Below are 20,952 nucleotides of genomic sequence, written 5' to 3' on the forward strand. Positions count from 1 at the left end.
GTCTGATTCATTCCGTGCAAATTATTTCCTTTGGTGAAATCTCTTCCATTTATGGAATTTTTATTTAATAAAAATGCCCTTCTGGTTCCCTAGGTATTGGCCATGACTACCAGTGGATTGGCCTCAATGACAAGATGTTTGAGCGTGATTTCCGCTGGACTGATGGTAGCCCTCTGGTAAGATGCCTTTGAGATTAAATCACTCACTCATTTCTTTTTGTGGTGGCTTATCAAATTCCCACCAGCAGCAAGGGAAGGAGCATGAAAAAAAGCACAAAACCTAACCAAAAAACCCCTGTCACTAAATATGGACCCAAGCAAACAGCCACTAAATTCATTTTGGGATACCTAATATTTTGTGGTTTAATTCTAAGGTCTTGTTCTTAGTTCCTGTTATTGTATGTGTGGGAACCCTCGAAGCTTTCAGACAGAAATATTCAAAAATCTGAGTCTGTGGTAAGTTGAGGGTCTCTGCTGGAGCTGGTTTGTGCTCTTCTGGTGTTGTGCAAGGCTGTGTGAGGCAATCCTCTTCAGTCATCAGGATGCATTTTTGGGTGGTGATCTGGTGAGGAAGCTCTTGCCCTTGCTGGGTCTGTGGGGTGCACAAAACATTTTGGGATCCTGGTCTGTATGGCAGCTCTGCAGCAGCAATCCTTAGGTGGTTCAGGAGGCCTGTGAGCCATAATTCACCCGTAAAAATTTCAAGATGCTGTTGATACCTCTTGCTGCCTTAAAACAAGGAGGAAAGTCAGCAGAAGGAGAGGGAAAACATCTCCACCCAATATCAACGAACCTAAATCAAAGAGCTGACAGACACAGGAAATGACCAAGCTCTTCCCCATTCAAAATAATCCCTTTTGTGGGAGGGACAGGTGAATTATTTGCTGTTGAGCTGAGGTCGTATTTTTTAATTCAGGCTACTGACCAAACAGGGTGCTGTGTTTTTACTGTAATTTTCAATTTTAAGAAATTAAGATATTCTAGGAACAGAGTGATACCATCTGTCCAACAGATTTCTGTTTTGATTGATCTTTTTTCCACCTTATTTTTCTTTCATTTTTTAACAACTGTCCTCTCTCTCTTCCTTTGGAAACAATTTAGGTGTCTCTTGAAATCATTCATGTCCATTGCTTCAATAGATTTCTCTCATAACGTATTCCATATGGTTTCTGGATCCCATGGTTCTGAGCAGCTGCCTCATTTGTTCCTTTTTCCCTGGCTTTTAGCTCATTTCTCATACTTTCTAACCACTCTTGTGGTTACAGTGATTTATTACTTCTCTAATAATTAATAGGAATGATAGCATAATTAAATATATGCATCAAATCGATTTCCCTGATGATGTCCTAAAATTGCAGTGAATTTGAATAGTATGCAGGTAGGAAATTTGCCTCTTTTATGTATTTTCAGTTGAGCAGAATCCATGATAGCTTTAATTCATTACCATAATTTGTGATCATAAAAATCAGCATTATTACACCAACACTCAGGTTCTAACTTGAATTTCTGAGTTTATAGCTGGCTCTTGCCTATAGCCAAAATTTAAATAGCCTTCACATGTTTTGTGTATCATGGTGCATCTGTAATTCAGCTTTTTCTAACCTTGTTTCCCAACTCTGTGCACTCTCCAAATAAATATTATCTATCCACAATTCTATTCAATACTTCTGGCATAGGGGAAAATTTGTCAAGTCTGCTGAGGATCCCACTGATATGAGTTTTGTTGGAGATACTATCAGAAGAGTGATTGTGCAGCTACAAGTGGTGCACATTCATCTTTATCTTGATACTTCTTTGAATTATCTCCAATAACAGCTTGGTTTAATAAAAAAATCATGCTTGCATGATTTTATGAGGTTTTTATGGATTAAAAATAAACCCCTAACTGTTCTGATGCTTGGTAGACTTAAAAGAAAAAGCAAATTAACAACAACAACAGCAGCAGCAAGACATGTTGTGGGTGACAAGTTTTAGTGATTTCTCTCTCACATGAATTTTCTTTCTGAACCAAAACAAGCCTCTGGCACTGGGAATCCTGAAACCACAGGCTGGAGATACAGAACAAGGTTTATATTGCTTTGGTACTCATTTCCCACCAACATAAGAAAACCAGTTGAAATATGCAGCACTGACAGCAACTCTTTTGGAAAAAGGGATCAAATACCCTTTTTTTTTTTTTTTTCTTTCTTTCTTTGCACCTAAAAGGTTTTCCAACCAATGAGTGCAATGGAAGGAAATCAGTAATTTTTTGACATTTTCAGCCCCTGACAAGCTGTGTTTTTTCAGTTTTTTTTTTTTTTTTAACTGAGGCCAAGAGCCAGCCACCATTAAATATGATATTTGGGCAAATCATGCACATGAGAATAAAGAGTTAAGGTTATTAGTGGGAAACCTACATTGAACCTAAAGTACCCTTGACAGGCTCTTAGCCCTAGTGAATAAGATTGTTTAGGTGCTTAATAGTTGACTAAGTATAGTCAGCCACTCTTGATAGCTTTGAATGCTTTATTTTTGACCCCTACAGAAAATGCTGTCTGTTAACAATTTATCAAAACTGGCAGCAGTCAAAAAAAAAAAGTCTCTCTATTCCTTTGCACAGTTTTCGTGCTTCAACTGGAATTCATGATGAACTTGCAAAAATAATGCCAGTAAGCAAATTTTGGAAAAGGTGAAGAGTGATCTTGTAAATCATGCTCTGACTCTCAGAATTCCTGGAGGAAAATGTTGGTGTCTTGAATAATGAAACAAGTACAATCAAATTCAGTGAGAAAGCAAGAAATAGTATTTAAAGCTTCTTGGTCCACATGACCTTTGTCCATATTTGCATAGAGTCTGCCTGTTTTCCATTAAAACAACCCCAACCTTTTAGGACAGGAAAAACGATCATAACAAGATAGAATCAGTCTCACTCCTAAATCACAATATTGCAGGTTCTGCTCCTGCACAGAGAACTTGAGGAGGCTTTTTGATCTATCTCACTTGAGTGTCTGATCACTCAAGTGATCATCATTATCTGTGAGATTTTAGAGGGGTTTGGCAGGTTTATTTCTTAACTGTACAGTGGTTTTTAATTTAAAATTGGTTAGCAGTTTCCTGCCTTTCAGGCAAAATGGCAGAGTCTTGTGCCAGGGGCTGAGTTGAGCAGATAAAGCCTCACCATCTGCTGGTAAAACACACATTTTCAGCTTGTTGTACCAACTACAACCCAAACACAGACTGGGCTTGAGAAGAGCCAAATTACATGAATAAAATAGTTGTGTCCTACCTCTCGTGATCTAAAGTTTAACTGCCAGTTCATTTTCCAAATGGTGGCATTTTCCAAAAAGAAAATGGTTATCAGGTAACTGCATCATTGCTGGATTTTTTTGGCCAAACCAATTTGCTTATATTTGTCTTTTTTTTTTTGCTGTTTCTTTAAAACACAAATTGGGAGCTTCTTGGCTAAAGTCAGAACATATCTTGAAAGTGCTCCTTGGCTAAGCTTAGGGCACCTTGTCCAAAAAGCAGGATAAAATGGGCTATAATTACAGTAGGCTGTGGGGTCCATTGGCTGCTCACATGTATCTCATTTGTTCTGATTTGCTGTGCTGTATCTGGATGGCAGGAAGCAATCTTTCCTCATCTATGTCGTGTTCCTGCTCCCTTTTTTTGATTCCTTTCATTTATTGTTTTTACCCCTGTTCTTGAAAGAAAGAATTTTTCAATGGTGCTGGTTGGGAGAGATGAATTCATGTTCTGGAGCTGATGAGCCACACAAAACACCGGTTTGGCAGCATGAATCCTTTCCTTTTCGTATGAAGTGAAAGGAGTTTTTGGCAGCTGTGTTGGTGCAACATAAAGAGTGGATGTCCTTTCAGGAAACCCAGATCCTGATGTGTGGGGTGGGTTTAGTGAGAACTGCAGGTGACTAGGAGCAGCATCTGAGGTCCTGTGGACCAGCAGGAGGCTGAAACCTTTGGCAAATCTGCCAAAGTTCTTGATTTCAGATAATTTGTCTCAAAGGTGGAGGTGGTGAGAGCAGGTCCTGAGGTGTGTTCAGAGAGCTTGCAGCACCCCAGCTTTTAGAGCTTTGTTATTCATTACTTCCTGAAAATCAAGCCAATTTCTGCTCAAGATGTTTCAGGTGTGATTACATTGATGGATTCAAGAGGCAGGAGAGAATAATACAGTATTTTTTAGAGCACGTTTTGCTAGTTCTGCTTTTCTTCTGTTCAGTGTAGTTATAGGGCTGTTCAGTTGTCATTTGGTGCTGGAGAACATTAGTTTCCCTCTGATTTACATTCTACAGTGGGATGAAAATGGCTGTATGTAGTCTTTGTTTACATTTAGACAATTACAGAATCTAAATTATTCTGGCACTTTACTGTAGACTTTTCTCCCAGCATTTCTATAATAGTGAACAACTCTCTTAAGTATGCATCAAGGATAATATTCATCCCACAATTATCATAAAAAGCTCTAAGCAGTAAAATAAACACATTTGGGAAAAAACACAGAAGAAAGCAAGGCCCAAACACTCACACAACTGTGTGAGCAGAGGAATTTGCCTACTTGGATCTTTTTATACTTTAAAAGAAGTGATGCAATACAAACTACAGAACAACAAAACTTACACTATCAGTGGATGCATTTGATAATTGATCAAAGGGAGAGAGGACACAATGGGACACTTGAAAATATGCCAGTGAAATAAAATTTAAATAATTCACTTAGCTCTGTGAGTGGAAACTGCTTTACAGCTTTACAGTAAAGAAGTAAAGCACAGTGAAGCACACTCATCCAAACAGGAAAAAAAAAAGAAAAGAAAAAAAGAAAAGAAATCTGGTGTTGCTTTTGGCAACTCCCCCTTTGTGTTTGGATTGCTGGCATTTCCCTGCTAAGGACCTGAGGCAGAGAAGGAGCCCTGAGCAGCTATTCTTGTCATGGATTAAGCACATCCAGCCACTTGGGGTTGTGCCCAGGGCCCCCAGCCCCACAAGGGGGTCCTTCACATCCCCTGGAAAACACTGTTGATAATTAGTGCTTTGTAGGGCGGTGAGCTCACTGCCATTACATAAGATTAGTGCTGTAATAAGGAGCTGGCCAGTGTCTGTGGCCAGATTGTCTGTCACCCACACAATGCTGCCAGCCAGGGAAGGAATGGGCATTTTGCCACTTTTAAAGCTGTCCAGAGACCCTGCCTTGGTTTTCCTCCCCTTGGGCACAGCAGCGTTTATGCTTTGTGTTCCTCAGGTTGTCAGCATTAAGTAGCGACATTAAAAAAAAAAAAATTAAAAAAAATTAAAAAGAGAAGGAAAACAAAACAGAAACTTAATTCTGGCAAAAACAAAGCCCTCTCTTTTCCTTCCTTTATTGGTCGGTGAATCAGAAGGCTTTAACTTGAGCAAATCTGAAACTGCACCCCTCTCAGAAAGAGTAACTTCATTGAACACATACCAAAAAAGTAAAAAAAAGCCTTCAAAAGGCATGGAGTATTGTAGGGAAGGAGCCTGCCTCTGAGGGTTAAGTAAAGCAAACAAACTAAAAAAGTGCTGTAGTCAGCTGCAAACAAAAAGCTCATTGTGCCCATGTCCCACAGGATCCTCGGTGAAGGAGATTTTAAACCTACCAAATGTTTGGGTTCTGTGCTGCAGTCAGTCATTACTGCCTCTCTTTAAGATGCTCATTTGACCTGTGTTTAAATGGAGGAGAACTATATAACCCTGTTATTAATGACAGGTATATTTCTGGCTCAGGATGTCGTAGGCAGGGAGAAGGGCCTCTTGGACAAAGTGGGTTTTTGTCTTGTTTTTACCAGGGGGGTCAGCAGCTACTTCAGAGACTTGTTACTGCTGAGCTGAAATTACTTGTTACTCTGGGCTAAAATTCTTGGACACTTTCAAACCTGCAGTAATTGTTGACAAAGTGCAGGATTTTCCCTTTTCTTTTCTTTTTTTTTTTCTTTTTTTTTTTTTTCCCCCCGTGGCTCTCCTGGTAGCTGTGCAGAAAAAGATTAAAGTCACACCCCACACCATTTGCATCATGCTGCTAATATATGTATTTATGTCTGTGTGACTCCAAAAAGAGCATGAATTTCACCAAACCGACACTTGCCATCCTCCTTTTGTCTTCCCTGTGGCAAGAGAAATCCACCAGGTCTTTGCCACTCATTTTTAACACGACTTCTCAGCTCTTAAAGGGATTTCTGAGAGCCCAGCATGCCCAAAAAATTGAACTGTACAGTGTGTGAACCACGAGGAAAGCTATTATTCTGAAAACAAAACATGGTACAGAGGAGGTAAAAGTCCGCAGCTTCATTAAGCTTTGAAAGAGTTAATGAAGGAGGTGTCTTTTCTGAGTAATTATAATTTTGGAGCAACGCTGGACTTTGCAGTGAGTAGGCAGCGTCACCTAGTGGGGTTTTATTGCCATACTCGCCGTTTTCTGCTTCTCATGAAAAAAAATTGTCATTCTATGGGATTGCTTTAAAAATAAAAAATCCCAGAGCTACTCCTCTGCTCCACCATACCATCATCTCTGCCAAAAACTATGGGGTTGACAGTGCTTTTATATTTCAACTTCATCAGGTATCCTTTTTTCACTGGTCTAATTTCAGTCCATCGGATTTCTCTCCCAAGTTATTTATTTTTTTTGCAGAGATCTTCCCACTTATTCAATGTGGAATCACATCTTGTGGATACCCACAGATGAATATGAAAAATATACACATAGAATGTATGTTTTTCAGAATCCCTTTTGCAAGCTGCTGCACAGGACTCAGACAGTTTTCCAACACATTCCATCACTCTTTTACCAAAAAACCCACCCCTTTCCAGTGAAATTTTTTGCAGAAGTCCTTAGCAAAGCTGCTCCTGGGAGCTTGTCTTGCTCACAGTGTGACTCAGTCATGGGGAGTGTTGGGCTCCTGCCTGGTCCAAATCCTGCCAGTTTCCCAAATCCTATGCAAGTAAAACTCAGATTAAGGGCTAAGGGGAAGGCATTCAACTATCACCCAAAAAAATATCAAGATGGTGACATGTGATTTTTGTAGCTAGGTTTAAATACAGAAATTTCTTCAAATTGATTTGAATTTCCCCCAGCGAAGATTTATGTACACACTCAGTCCTGCTTTCAGGCAGTTATTTTAGCATCTGTCTGAATCCTGCATGTGATCTTCCCTTTAGAGCTTGAAGCATGACCCATGCCTTTAAATCAAGGTATATGCTTAAACCCTCACTGAATGGGGTTTTTAATCTCAAGAATGCTTTTGGTGAGGTCTGTCAAACTACTCCCATTCATAAAATTAAACAGAAAAATCCTTTGCAGGACTGGAGTGAACTTTAGTGAAACAGAACCTGCACTATGAGATATTTTCTTGTCTTTCACGCACATAAATGCATTAAAATACTAGATGACCTTAATGGAAATATTTCAGACATTGCCAAATCTTCAGAGAAATCTGGTTGATTTTTTTTTTTCCTGTGGAATCCCAAGTGCCTCCTGCAACAGCAGTGCAGCAGCATGAGTCACAAATGAGGGTTTTCTGGACTGGTCCATGCAATTCCACTCACTGTTACCTCGTGCTGATCTTGTTGTAGTTCAGCCACAGAGTGATTCCCGAGACTCACTGAAAGCGAGATGTAATTTTCACTTAAGCTGTCCAATTATAACAACCCCCACAGTGAGGGACTCATTCAGGGCCTTTCCTGATAAAGATTTCTAAGACATCGCCTGCTATTGTGTTGGAAAAAAAGAAAAAAGGAAAAAAAAAAGAGTATTCCTGTCCTTATCAGAGTTATGGCAGGACAAGAAAAGGGTGATAGCCAGAAAGGCTTGCAGTGGTGGTTTCAGCTTAGTGATAAACACCAGGCAGGAAATGTTGCTTCACTTTCAGATGGAATGGCACAGAAAGTATCCAGTCAGCCAGTCCCTACATCTTCCATTGTTGTTTTTTCTTTAATTTGCCTCATTAGTCTTGCATTGGGAAGGAATCAGATAGGGAAGTAGCCAGGGTGAAAGAAAATAAAAATCACAACTGCAAGTTCCAAAAAGTGCCAAGATAGATTTGTACTTTAAGCTTATTTAAACATGCTGAAAACATGCTTCCTCTTCCCAGAAGGAAAAGCCTTAACCTGTAAATTGAAATAGATGTATTTCAAGTGAATGATTTCCTAGCTTCAGTGTGTACAAAAGATTACTGGCCTTTACACAATACCGAGGTCAAGCAGTAAAGTTTTGTTGGCATCAGTGGTTTATTTTACTGTGCTTCGTTAAACACAGTGCTGCTGGCTGTTTTGGAATACAAAATCCGAGTGTTTGATTTCCGGCACTTGATGAGCCCTTTGGAGATAAAGGAATGGCTGCGATTTCCAAAGGAGTGTCACAAAGCTAGATACTCCTGGATTCACCTGGGGAGCACCTGAAAGAGCTGAGTGGATTACCCATTAGTAAGGGAATGAGCCCATCAAGAAAGGCTGCTTATCTGAGAATTTAAATGACAAATCTCCCACGAGGTGGGATCTTGCTCATGATGGGAAGATTATGCTCTTTCTGTTTAATTAGCAGCCACCTGAATGAGAATAGGTAGTGACTGGCTAATGAAGTTTTCTGTTTTACAGCTCTTGCTATAGTCCTGGCTTTCTGACCCCATTTTATGTGACAAGTCAGTCTGCCACCCAACATGACGGTGGGTTTGTGCACAGCCATATAAGGAAATCCTCTCCAAAAATGTGGAACTCAGTAAAATGTCCCCATGGGCTTTTGTAACCATCATATCCAAACTCCTCCTGTGAGGCAAGAGAATACATTTTCCCTGTTTTATGGACTGAGAATGGCCAGCCAAGTGCATTGTCTAGTGCCACGTAGGAAGCCTGAGGAGCTGAATCCCAGCTCAGCTCCAGCTCTACATCATGGACCATCCACACTCTGCTGGAAAATCTTCAGGGCCTTTCAGCAGAGAAAGCCAGAATGAATAAATCCAAGATGACACAGAAGGCTCTGGTTTCAACAGTAAAACCAAAAAAGCACAAGGAAGATTAAACAATTATCACAGTATAATTAAAGGCATAAGAATCTAAAGGTGGAAGGTGTCCCTGCCAATGACAGGGGTGGGACTGGATGATTTTTGAAGTTCCTTTCAAAGCAATCTCCTCTGAGATTCTGTGATTGCTCTGAACCACTCTCTCCACAGCCACCTCAGTGAAACATGCTGGAGGAGAAGTGTGGTGGCCCGAACCTCCTCTGAAGTATATTTTGAATCTTGTACATAATTAAGATTCTATGCTCAGAAATGTGCAGTCTGGAAGTGCTTTGCATTTTAATACAGAGAAAAAATTCATGTCTCTTATGGTACCGTTGCTTAAAAACCAGATTAGTGACTGTTTTTAGGTCACTCTGTACAATCACCCAGTGTGAGTGTTTCTGATAGGGACTAAAACTGTTACAGCAAATTTTCTTCCATGTATGAACTTAGTATTTGATTCTATTTAGGTTTTTTCCTATGAATGATAGAGCTAAGAGCATCGCCAGAGTTTTTTTCCCATTAATTTTTTGCTGATTTAGGTTTGCTGGAGATGGTGCAGTCACCCCAGACCTACGCTAGGGTGAAGTGAAAACCAGAGTGATGCCTATGCTCACGCAGAGATCTAATCCATAGGAGGAAAGGAAAATATTAGTTAATTTGTCTAGCAGCCTATTCCACTCAAACTGTGAGAATCTCCTTCTATCATTGTCCCATTATCAGTGTCTAAATAAGGAATTGAAAAACTACAGAGGAGCTGGGTGGGGACCTAAGAAAGCAATTCAACAGTCTGGAACTTCCTCTGCTAAGCAATTCTGGCACCAGACCCAGGCAAAATCAGAGCTCCTCAGCCAAAATAAATCTGTGCAATGACGATATCAGATGTGAGGTAACAGCGAGTCATGCTGCAGGATATCAGACATTCCTGAACAAACCACAGGGCCTGCATGTAATCCTTTGCTACTACACTGCAGCCCTGCCAGCTAAGCAAACACAAATTTTGGAGTCATTTTGGCAAGGCAAGTGAGAGCATATGGAGTCTATGTGCTGAGGGTGGGAGCTGGCTGAGCACCTCCAGTAGCCACTGAATATCCTTCATTGCCACACTCTCATCCCCATGGAAGCAAGCAGCTCTCCAGCATAATTTCCATAAGAAACAGCTGCAAGGCTTGGTGAGATCTTTCCTCTGCTCTCAAGACATTATTGATGGATTTTTCTGCCATTAACCTTACAGTTTTCTGTAATTGTTGGTGTGTGTATGCACATGTTCTTGAAAGCGAATGGATTCTTGTACTTGAGTAAATGCATTGGTGGACATTGTAATTTAGGACTGCTAAACACTGAGAAGTTGAGATGGAATTAATTTAGTTCCAAATGAAAAGGGCGGTGTTTTATTAGAGGCCATAAATTCAGTGCAGAGCAAATTTACTCAGACTGTGCTGGTGAAATTGCCTGGATAATTAAAACCTATGATGGGCAAGATGGCATGTGGTAGGAAAAGGTTAAGTATTTAACTAATTTTCCCTTCATAGTTTGATTCATTGTAAGGTAAATACTGCTTGTGTGGGGTATGTTAACGTTATTTCTAAAATGTGTTCACCCAGGCAGTGAATAGGGTTTTTTTCAGAGAGTTAAGAAAATAGAAAGCTAAACTTTTATGACATTTATACAGGCCAGCTCTAGTAAGAAAGATGTAAGCACTGAGGAAAATATAAGCACTGTAGAAACTGTGTCATTTTGCCCATACAAGGGGCTAGCTGCCTGGTTTACATCTGGCATTTATGTGAATTCCAGTTCTTACAGATATCTATTTTTATCCTTCATTAAATTCTTCTCAGAGTGACAACAACAGAAATCCCAGAGAAAATCGCTAGCAGTGGCTTCCAAATATTCTCTCCCTTTTCTTGACATGGTGTTGTGCAAATCTCAGATTCCTGGGCTTTGTTTGGGAACAAGGTGGGCAATTTTCTCACCTTTTCTGATTGCCAGGACAGGAGGCTTGGTGTCCCCTGACCAGAATGCTGCACAGGTTTCAACCAGTGTGACATTCTGTGTTGCTACTCTTCCTGCTGATTGATTGAAAAACCAGTCTGAATCCTCCCAAATTGTCATCCAAAAATTACATTTTGGCTGATATTTCACTGCCATTTGAAGATTCTTTTGTGAGTTTTTTGTTTGGTTTCTTTTCACACACCAAAAATCAGATTTCTACTTCTGAAAGTGGTGTGTTTCAAAGAAGCGCTTTCTGCTTTTATTTGTATGTTTTCATAGATGTCTGGAGCTTGTTTTTCCACAGAGGGCAGAATTGGAATCACAGTTTTTAGAGCTGAGAGGCTGCTGTCTGGGCTCAGTCTGCCACCTAGCATTTTTAGTGGAAACACCAATCTGCAACAGCCACGTTCTGACTCTTTCACTGATCTTGCACCTAATTCTGCACATCGTCCTGTGGAATGACTTCATTAAGCAAATGAAGTCATCTAACGTCATGAATAATCCAAATCTGGGAAGTTAGTCTGTAATTTCCCACTTAGTAGACGTGGATAAATGAGAGTTATGGGCTATTTATTTTCTTGCTTTGTACTTCATAACTTTTATGTAGGGAAGAGTGTTTTTGACACATTTAGACTCCAGTTTTCCTTGTGTCTCTTTGTTTTGTTCACCTGACATCAGTTTAGAGTAAAAGAAAAGCTGGAACAGAATGTTTTTTCCCATTAAGATAATCTTTAATAGAGAGGGAGGATATTACAAATCTACCTTTGTTTAGCTCACTCTTATCAGCCAGAATCAAACAGCTGAGATTGCTCTTCACCACAGGTGATATCATGTGCTCTTTTATCAATGTAAATATTCTCCAGCAGTGGGAATGATGGTTTTGCTTCTCTTTTCTGCAGCAATATGAGAACTGGAGACCAAACCAGCCAGACAGCTTCTTTTCTGCTGGAGAAGACTGTGTTGTTATAATCTGGCATGAGAATGGGCAGTGGAATGATGTCCCCTGCAATTATCACCTTACCTATACCTGCAAGAAAGGAACAGGTACAAAATTTCCAGTGAAAAAAACATAATTTGCTAAACTGGCACTTAAAACTTTTTAACATTTTCTCTGGGCCTTGACGGATCCATCAGTTTTTTAACTGCCTTTGAACAGTTTGTCATTGAGGACGACATGAAGAGTCTTGAAAACAGGACTTTTCCCTTAAATGTTTGCAGTAAATTCACTGATTTTCAGGTTTCTGGAAAAAACCCACTTCTTTGTGTGAGTATGCCAACCTTTTTGGCTCAAATTTAAGCTAGAATTTAAACCAGAAAGGCAATACTAACTACAATATCTGCCATTTTCTGATTTCCATCGCTATTGCTTTTGGTTTACAAGACTGGAGAGCTACAGGACAGACTGACCCTTCTGTCCTCACCTGGATGCTCCTCTTGGCAGTCCAGCTGAGGTCTCCTGCCCCCTTCCCTTAGCTCGGAGCTCAGAAACCCAAACTGGGCTCACCAGCTGAATTTTGGGTGCTTTTCTCTCTTCCCTCCAGTGGCTTGTGGCCAGCCTCCCGTCGTGGAAAACGCCAAGACCTTTGGGAAGATGAAACCTCGCTATGAAATCAACTCCCTCATCAGATACCACTGCAAGGACGGCTTCATCCAGCGCCACATCCCCACCATCCGCTGCCAAGGGAACGGGAGATGGGACATGCCCAAAATTACCTGCATGAATCGTGAGTGCTCTGGAAGGAAAACAGTGGCAAAGCACAAACAGAGGGATAATTTAAGATTGAGGAGTAATGGTTGTGCATTTTGCGAGAGGAGCAAATATGGTGGGGCTGATTATGGCAGCAATACTGCTCATTCTATCTGCGGGGAAAATACACCAAGTTTACCAGACTGATTGGAATTTTCCTCTTCTACAGAGGAGGAAAATTTCCTTTCTTCTACAGAAGGCATTACAATTATTTTAAATACTTAAAAAAATTATTTTTAAATTATTTTAAATTATTTTAAATTATTTTAAGCGGCAACACTGTTAGAAAATCCTGGAATCAACAGCTTCCTGACAACGCTAATGATTCTCTCTGCAACTTTCTGCAACTGTCATAGTTCTATCTGTAGGAAAATACACGAAGTTTACAAGACTATCTGCAGGAAAATACACCAAGTTTACAAGACTATCTGTGGGAAAACACACCAAGTTTACAAGACTGATTGGTATTTTCCTCTTCTACAGAAGAGGAAAATTTCTTTTCTTCTACCAAAAGCGTTTACATTATTTTAAATATTTTTTTTAAAATTAAATTATTTTAAATTATTTTAAATTATTTTAAATTATTTTAAGCAGCAACACTGTTAGAAAATCCTGGAATCAACAGCTTCCTGACAATGCTAATGATTCTCTCTGCAACTTTCTGCAACTGTCATAGTTCTATCTGCAGGAAAATACACCAAGTTTACAAGACTAATTGGAATTTTCCTCTTCCACAGAGGAGGAAAATTTCTTCTACCGAAAGCATTAAGTTTATTTTAAATATTTTTTTTTTAAAAAATGAATTATTTTAAATTATTTTAAGCAGCAACACTGTTAGAAAATCCTGCAATCAGCAGGTTCCTGATAATGCTAATGATTCCTTCTGCAACTGTCACAGTTCCAGTTAATCACCTGTTACCCCTCCAATTAACCAAGTAAAACAGAACAGCGACGCGAAGTGTAGCCAACCCGCTCACACTAATACCATTTTAAATCAATTTAACGAATTTCCCTCATTTTTCCTCCCCTCCTCCTTCTCTCTGCAGCCTCCACATACCAAAGGACTTACTCTAAGAAATACTACTACAAACACTCCTCGTCAGGCAAGGGGATGTCGCTAAACTCGTCGAAGCACTACCACCGCTGGATCAGGACGTGGCAGGACTCGAGGCGCTGAGAGCTAAATGGTGAAAGGGGATTTCCACCATTTCAGCCAAAGTCATAACTTCCTGTGCCTTTTTCTATCACTTATAGGAGTATTATCAAAATCGTTTCGAAAACTACGGACTGCAGTATTCACGGCAAAAAAAAAAAGGAGAAAAAAAAAAAAGTTGCGGTGTTTATCAGAAAATTTAAGAAATAAATAAAAAAAGAGGAGAAGTGCTTATGGGGATAAAAGGAAACCATTTCCAGCCTATAAAGATTATTAGTTTTCTATATGCCATCGGTGTGGACCATTTTATGATATGTACCAGCCTTCTGCAATATTTAAACGGCTCAATTTTAGCACCAATGAAAATGTAAATAAGATGATTTTAATGTTGTTTGACTGTGTGTTGTTTTTAAAGTCCTGTATATAAAATGAAAAGTCACACTAATTTCAGGCATATTTATGGTTAGAACGGCCTCAGAGGTCTTCAGTCATTTATGACGTTGTTTCTGTGTTGTTTACCTAGGCTGGAAATGGTTGAAATCATGACTTCACTGACTGAAATTTGCTATTATCAGGTGAAGATAAACACACAAGTGACATGATTTTGCTTTTGTTTTGGTTTTTTTTATTTTCTTTTTTTTAATGGGAACTGTGCCAATTCCCACCCAAGGTACAGTTTTTTTGTCCCATGAGATGAAAAGTTTAGACAGAGCACATAAAAGTGGCATGAAGCATGAACTAGGGACTGCAAAATGGAACTTTTTTTCTGCTCTCCATCCCAGCTTCACCACACGTGAGAAAGGACTGCGTGGAGGAGTTGTGTATGACAAGGAGAGCCTGTAAAATTCCAAGTGCTAATACATTAACTTTTATCAACCAGGCCCACTTTTTTTTTTTTTTTTACTTTTTCTTTTTTTTTTTTTTTTTAAGGAGACAATAAAAGGAAAAAAAGGAAAAAATTACTTTCACGATATTAACCACAAGGTCTATATTACAGGTCTCTGCATTCTAAAAATGGAGGTAGACCTGGTGTTTGGGGGATTTTTTTTTTGTAAAAAACAAACAAAAATCAAAAAAGTAAATAATTTTGTATATATAACCATTTTTTAATCTTTTTATAAAGTAATGAATGTTTGTGTATGAATGCTGCAGCTGTGAAGCGTACATAAATAAATGAAGTAAGCCATACTGATTTAATTTATTGGATGTTATTTTACCCATGCAAAGAAGATTCAGAGAGCTCACCTGTGCAGTATTAGCCCCTGAGCTCCACTTTTGGAACCATCTTTCAGTTCAGCTTGCTCTTTTTCCCTGGAGAACAAAATTCCTGCTAAACAGGATGACTTGTTTGAGGTTGGATGGGTGAGAACTGTGTGACCTGCAGAAGAATCAGGATCTTGGCTTTCTCTACAGAAGTGTGTGCACAGATTGGTTCTAGGTTCGTAGCTGGTGCAGTGTGTATTTAGGAGTTTTCTGTTTTGATTTCTTGCCCTGGTCAGTGCCACAGCTGACCCCGATGTGTACAGTGAGTGTAGAAGGTGACGTTTGAAACGACCTCTCCACGGAAAGGACTGCTATTCCTGCAAAGTGCCTTGCACACCTTTGGGCACAGGACAAAAAAAAAAAAAAAATTTTAAAAAAAAAAAAAGAAAGAAAGACAAAATAATAATTAAAAAAGGTGAAAATAAAGTAAGTTTCTTAGGATGTACCTTTTAAAGTGACATGGAAAATACACGCAGGCGCGAGGTTTACACCTTTGTGTTCATGTGGGGTTGTGATGGAAAAAAAAACTGAAAGGGAAAGGAGAAGAATTGAAACCCAGCCAACACGGCAGAGCTGCCCTTGGAGTGACCCTGAAACAGCTCCAAACATCTTCCCCTGACCTTGAGGAGGGCAGTGGCTGCTCCTCACCATGCTCAGCCTTGGCTGGTCCATTCCCCACCCCTCGCCCCCAAACAATGCACATAATACTTTTCTCTATTTATATTATTATCTTGTATAGTGTATAATGTGAATGTCTGGGGTTTTTTTTGTGAATGAAAGTCTAAAATCTTTGTAACTTTTATATCTGCTTCTGTTTCACCAAAGAAACAAGGTTTTGCTATACTGTGACTTGTCTTGTTATTGCATGTCTTCCTGTTTAAATCTATGCAATGTGATTTTTTTCATATGAATACAACTAGACTGTCAGGTACTTCACAATTACCATGGGCTTGGTCAAGTGCCCACTGGAGTCAAAGAGTCAGCTGGCTGAACTTTAGTAGGTGCTGGATTTGACTTTATATGAGCAGCTTTAGGGGATATTTTAAGATATACGTTGTATGTTTTGAAGTCGATTATTGCTTGTAAAAGTCAAGGCTCTGTTCATGAATATACACTAATCTACACATCACTTCCTTGTACCAGAAACACACAGAACAGAAAATATATTTTAACACTTTGCAAACTTTCTCACCATATGTATAAAAAACCCTGCATAGATTTGTTGTTTTCTTGTCTACTTGTTGGATTTAAACAATGTTGTAAGACATTCAGATAACATTGTGATTGTAGTTTTAATTAGGTTAGATGCAGTGCTTATATTGATTTTTTTTTCACCTCCTTCTATTACGCATAATAAAATAGGACTGACAACATTCCTTATTAAAAAAGAAACGACAAAAAAACCCTAAAAAAACCTGTCACCCATGCTTGTTTATTCAGACAGGGAATGGCAAGTTACTCAGCTCTGGAGAATTTTTCCCATACTGATGTAAACCCAGAAATGTTTCTGTACCTCATGCAGAATGCACACACTCGTGTCACAGAGCTGGCTCTGCTGTGAAGCCAGGGAGCCACCAGGACAAATTCCATCATTCCTTCACCTGGAGCACCTCTGAGCCTGTGGAGCAGAGCTGGGGTTGGAGTGGAGGGGTAGGAGACAAAACCAGAGATTTCAGAAGGGCTTGGAGTGACAGGGGAATGTGACAAGGGGGAATGGCTTTAAACAGAGAGGGCAGGTTAGATGGGGTATTGGGAAGGAGTTGTTCCCTGGCAGGGTGGGGAGGCCCTGGGATGGAATTCCCAGAGAAGCTGTGGCTGCCCCTGGATCCCTGGCAGTGTCCAAGGCCAGGTTGGACACTGGGGCTTGGAGCAGCCTGGGACAGTGGGAGGTGTCCCTGCCAGGGCAGGGGTGGCACTGGATGGGCTTTAAGGTCCCTTCCAACCCAAACCATCCCATGGTTCCATGATTTGAGAACAGATTTTGCATTTTTTGTGCTCATGAAAGTCTCTGCAATGTACCCATTTCTGCTCTGAACATCCTCCTGCCCCTTCAGGAACTGACAGTACTCGAATTCCAGAGCTGACACCACTCAGGGCAGGAGCCAGCCAGGCCAATTCTTTTGGGAGAGCTTCTCAGACAGCAGGAGAAGGTGCTGGATGGTGCACACATCCTTTTTTTCCCAGCTACACCCTCATAGATGCACAGCTTCTTGAAATGAGAAAGGGACATCTCTGTGGTGGCAGAACTCCTTTAGTTTCCATGGGATCTCCTGCCTGAGACATCACAACTTGCCAGAGACTGGGGATGGAGGAGTCCTGTAGGAGAAAACACAAATGCCTGGAGCTGCAGCAGCTGGGCCAGCAGGGGAGCTGACAGTGCAAGGATTTGCTGCCAACAGGGCTTTGGCATCAGGAGTTTCCTTGCCAGGGCAGTGGCTGCAGGAACACTGAGGTTCAGAGTGTGGGTATGGTCTAGGTTTTTGTCTTTTTACCTCTTTTAAGAGAAAAATCCTAATTTCTGTAGGCACCATCTCTGCCCTGAGCACAAGCAGAGTTCCTGGGCAATGGGAGGTGAAACTGCAACAGCTGTGCAAAGAGGCAAATCCATCCTTTTCCAGAGAAAACACACCACTTGCATTATTGATTTTAAGCAGTGAGTTGTACAACACTCTATGAGCACATTGTTTTCCAGATGAATGACGAAAAAGATACAAACAATGCTTGGATGAAGCATGGATGAAAGCCTGAAGGCCACACAGAGCTGCCAGCATGGCAGAGACAAGAATTAAGGACAGAAACACCATCCAGAAAAAGGTGTCTCATTTGAGCATTTCAGCAGCAGACCTGGAAGGAAGCTTTAGACGTTGCAGAGTGCAATTTGATGGCAAATAAATATTTTCAAGTGGGGAGGCCATTAGCTGTTGCTGCTCCAGAGGTTCAGTCAGTGTATAAATGCTGATAAAACAGAGAAACAGAGCCTTGAGTTGTACCAGGGAGGAATTTATTGGATTCACGACACCATCTAGAATGCCTCCAGATTTCCAGATGCCAATAGGTGGGAGAAATGAAGAGAAAAAGAGCAAAGCAGAGGTTTGGCACAGGTGGTAGAAAAAGATCTGCAGCAGACCTGAGTGTTCTCTGAAGGCCCTGTCCTTTTACATGTTTGAAAAAATAAAAAGAGCAAAAACGGGAATAAAATGACTTTTCTAAGCAGGTGGTGGAAGATTTAATTGCAAAAAGTAGCAGGATCCCAGTTTACTTTATTCAGAGCTAGAATAAATGCTGAGCTCACCCCAGCTCCGTGTCTTTGTTGAAATGTATATTCTTAATAAGCTTGGGAAAGGAGGAAGAAGCACCAGATATGGCTGATGGTACTGTTTGCTGAATGAGAGATCCCTTTGGTTCCTCCTGAAGGGAATTTAATCCAGTTCAGCTTCCAGATGTGCTCAAACCCTTTGCAAGGATGCAAAATCCAGGAATCAAAAGGATTCCCGTGTTATCAAAGCTCAAAAATTCTTACCAAGGATCCAAAAAACCCCAAACTACATGGATTTTTTAGTTCATGGCAGGCTAACAGCCCCTGTGTCTCCCAAAAGTTCATTCCCACGGGAAAGTGTTCTCTCTTAGCAAAACCTGTGCATTTTGGTGAATTTCAAACCATGCTGCAGCCAGGCTGCTATCTGCAGCTTGGAAACAGCTGATGGCAAAAGGCTGAAATGAGAGATCTTCCCCTTTGCTTTTGGGGCAAATAAAGATGTTTTCTGTCACTAGCCTGAGCAGGTTGTGCTGGTTTTCTCATCCTTTTAGGTCATAACAAGAATCCTGAACCCAGGGCAGAGGCACTGATGGTCCCAAAGCCTCTCTGAGCCTGGCAGAACTCATCTCCCTCAGCCCTGCAGGAGGATCTGGAGCAAACTCCTGTCTCCTTGCACTGTGCCAGCACTGACAGACCAGAGGATGATGCTTTAAGGGAAAAAATATAATTTGGAATACTGATCCCTATTCTCCCTTGTCCCTCCTGTGCCCACAGCCTGGCTCACTCCCTGTGGAAAAGCTTTCCAGGCTGATGTTTGCAGAGGAAGAAGATTGAAAATAATAATAAAAAAATATTGTTGTGAAAGGGAATTCTGATGGCAGAGATAAAAATGCAGCAAGGGTGATGGGAGAAAAACTATGTGGGTATTGATTTCAAAGTGGAAAATCAATCTGGGTTAGCTTTGTATTAGGCAGGAATTAGAATTTATTGCAATGAGTTTAGACCAACCAGACAGCGACAACCCCAGCAAATGCACATCAGTAGAACAGCTATATAAGATAAAAAACATATGGCATTCTAGTTTTTGATAAACTGGCCTAAATGTCTGTGTGCTTTGGTGGTGGATTTTGTTTGCACTCTAGAGGGATAGGTGTTTTTTATTTTTTAATTTTTTAAAGCCACTCCAATCCTTCAGGACCTTTTCCTCAAGATGAGACCTTTTAACCTGTGTTTGCACAAGTGGGCTACACTTCCTGTCACTCTCTAGTCCTTGAAAATGGTTAGGAACAGCTGTTTGCACTTGTAAACCCAAACACTAGAGTTTAAAATGACAGCCTGTGTGGACACAGGGATCTTGCAAGCTGAAGTGACATTAACATATTGCTGGAGGGAAACGACACCCAAAGATAAGAGCCTTGGACATCCAGCATCACTTAGTGCTGCTCTTGGGAGATTCTCCCTGCAGAACAGATCCCAGATGTGAAATTTAATGAAAAAATTGGGGTTTAGAATGCAAAAGCCTTCTGAGATAGGCAATATACTGGATATTAGCTAACTAGATTGGTCCCAAATCAAGGGAAAGCTGTCCACTTTAATTTGGACATGAAATGCTGCTTCACACCTCTGAGGCAGCAGGACCAAGGCAGTGTCCATCCCTGTGCTGGAATTTATTCCAGGAAATCACAGAATTCAAGCACAAGGAGGTGTGTTATTCAGCCTTTCCTCTAAAATGGGGAAAACATCAAATTTAGCATAAACATTAGGAACGGATTATACAAATCTGTTTATATATTACATTATACAAATGTATTTATGTACTACATATCTGATTCACGAGTGGGTAGGGAGGAAGAGCTGGAGACTGGAGAAATATCATTAAAAACTCATTGTCTGGGGTTAAGTTTTGGTGGATGTCAGTAATTGTCTCTCCAAGATCAGCCTCTCCACACTGAAGAGTGAGATAAACTCCAGGAAGAATTGAAATACATGGATTTTATTCACAATTATGACATCTTCAGCTTCACACACATGGAAAAATTAAACCCATATAGTTATGCCCGAGAGCAAAACATCTCTGGGTGAAACAGCCAGAGGGGTGACAGTAGCAGAATGGATTTTTTTTCATTTTAAGTGGCTGTATCTCTCTGTTTCTTACCCTTCCTGCAGCTGCCTGACATCTGAGATACCATCACTCAGGGAGTTGGATGTGAAAAAACTATTTGCTTTCCTGTAATATTTACTTAAAAAGTAAAATTACTTACTGAAAGTTTAAAAGAAGAGAGGAAAAAGTCAGGAAAAATATGGAAAACTAACCAGGACTTTTCCTAAAGTCTCAAAAGCAAGAAAATTACCTGAACAGAGGAAATATTTGATAGCATTAAGGAGAATTTATCACCTCAAAAATTATTCTTGTTCATGATGGATTCCCTAGTGACTCAGAGACTTTTCATTCCTGGGAGCTTATCAAGATGTGGTAAAATTTAAAGATGCCTTACAAATCTTTAGGACACTTTTTTTTTCAGTGATAATTAATATTGTTGTTCA

At 40.3% G+C, this 20,952-nt stretch overlaps 1 protein-coding gene across 3 annotated transcripts in view; it reads left to right on the plus strand.

Moving 5' to 3' along the window:
* The window catches only part of VCAN (versican), a 99,048-nt gene extending 83,047 nt beyond the window's left edge, over positions 1-16,001 (plus strand). For all 3 annotated transcript variants that reach the window (XM_085043649.1, XM_085043651.1, XM_085043652.1), the window contains 4 exons: positions 94-176; positions 11,889-12,033; positions 12,531-12,713; positions 13,783-16,001. In XM_085043649.1, coding sequence (XP_084899775.1) covers positions 94-176; positions 11,889-12,033; positions 12,531-12,713; positions 13,783-13,913 — 542 coding nt within the window. In that variant the 3' untranslated portion in view covers positions 13,914-16,001. The remainder of the gene's footprint in view (positions 1-93; positions 177-11,888; positions 12,034-12,530; positions 12,714-13,782) is intronic.
* The last annotated feature ends 4,951 nt before the right edge of the window (positions 16,002-20,952 follow it).

Source organism: Lichenostomus cassidix, chromosome Z, assembly GCF_008360975.1.
Source record: "Lichenostomus cassidix isolate B80296 chromosome Z, HeHo_3.0, whole genome shotgun sequence".
Lineage (NCBI taxonomy): Eukaryota > Metazoa > Chordata > Aves > Passeriformes > Meliphagidae > Lichenostomus > Lichenostomus cassidix.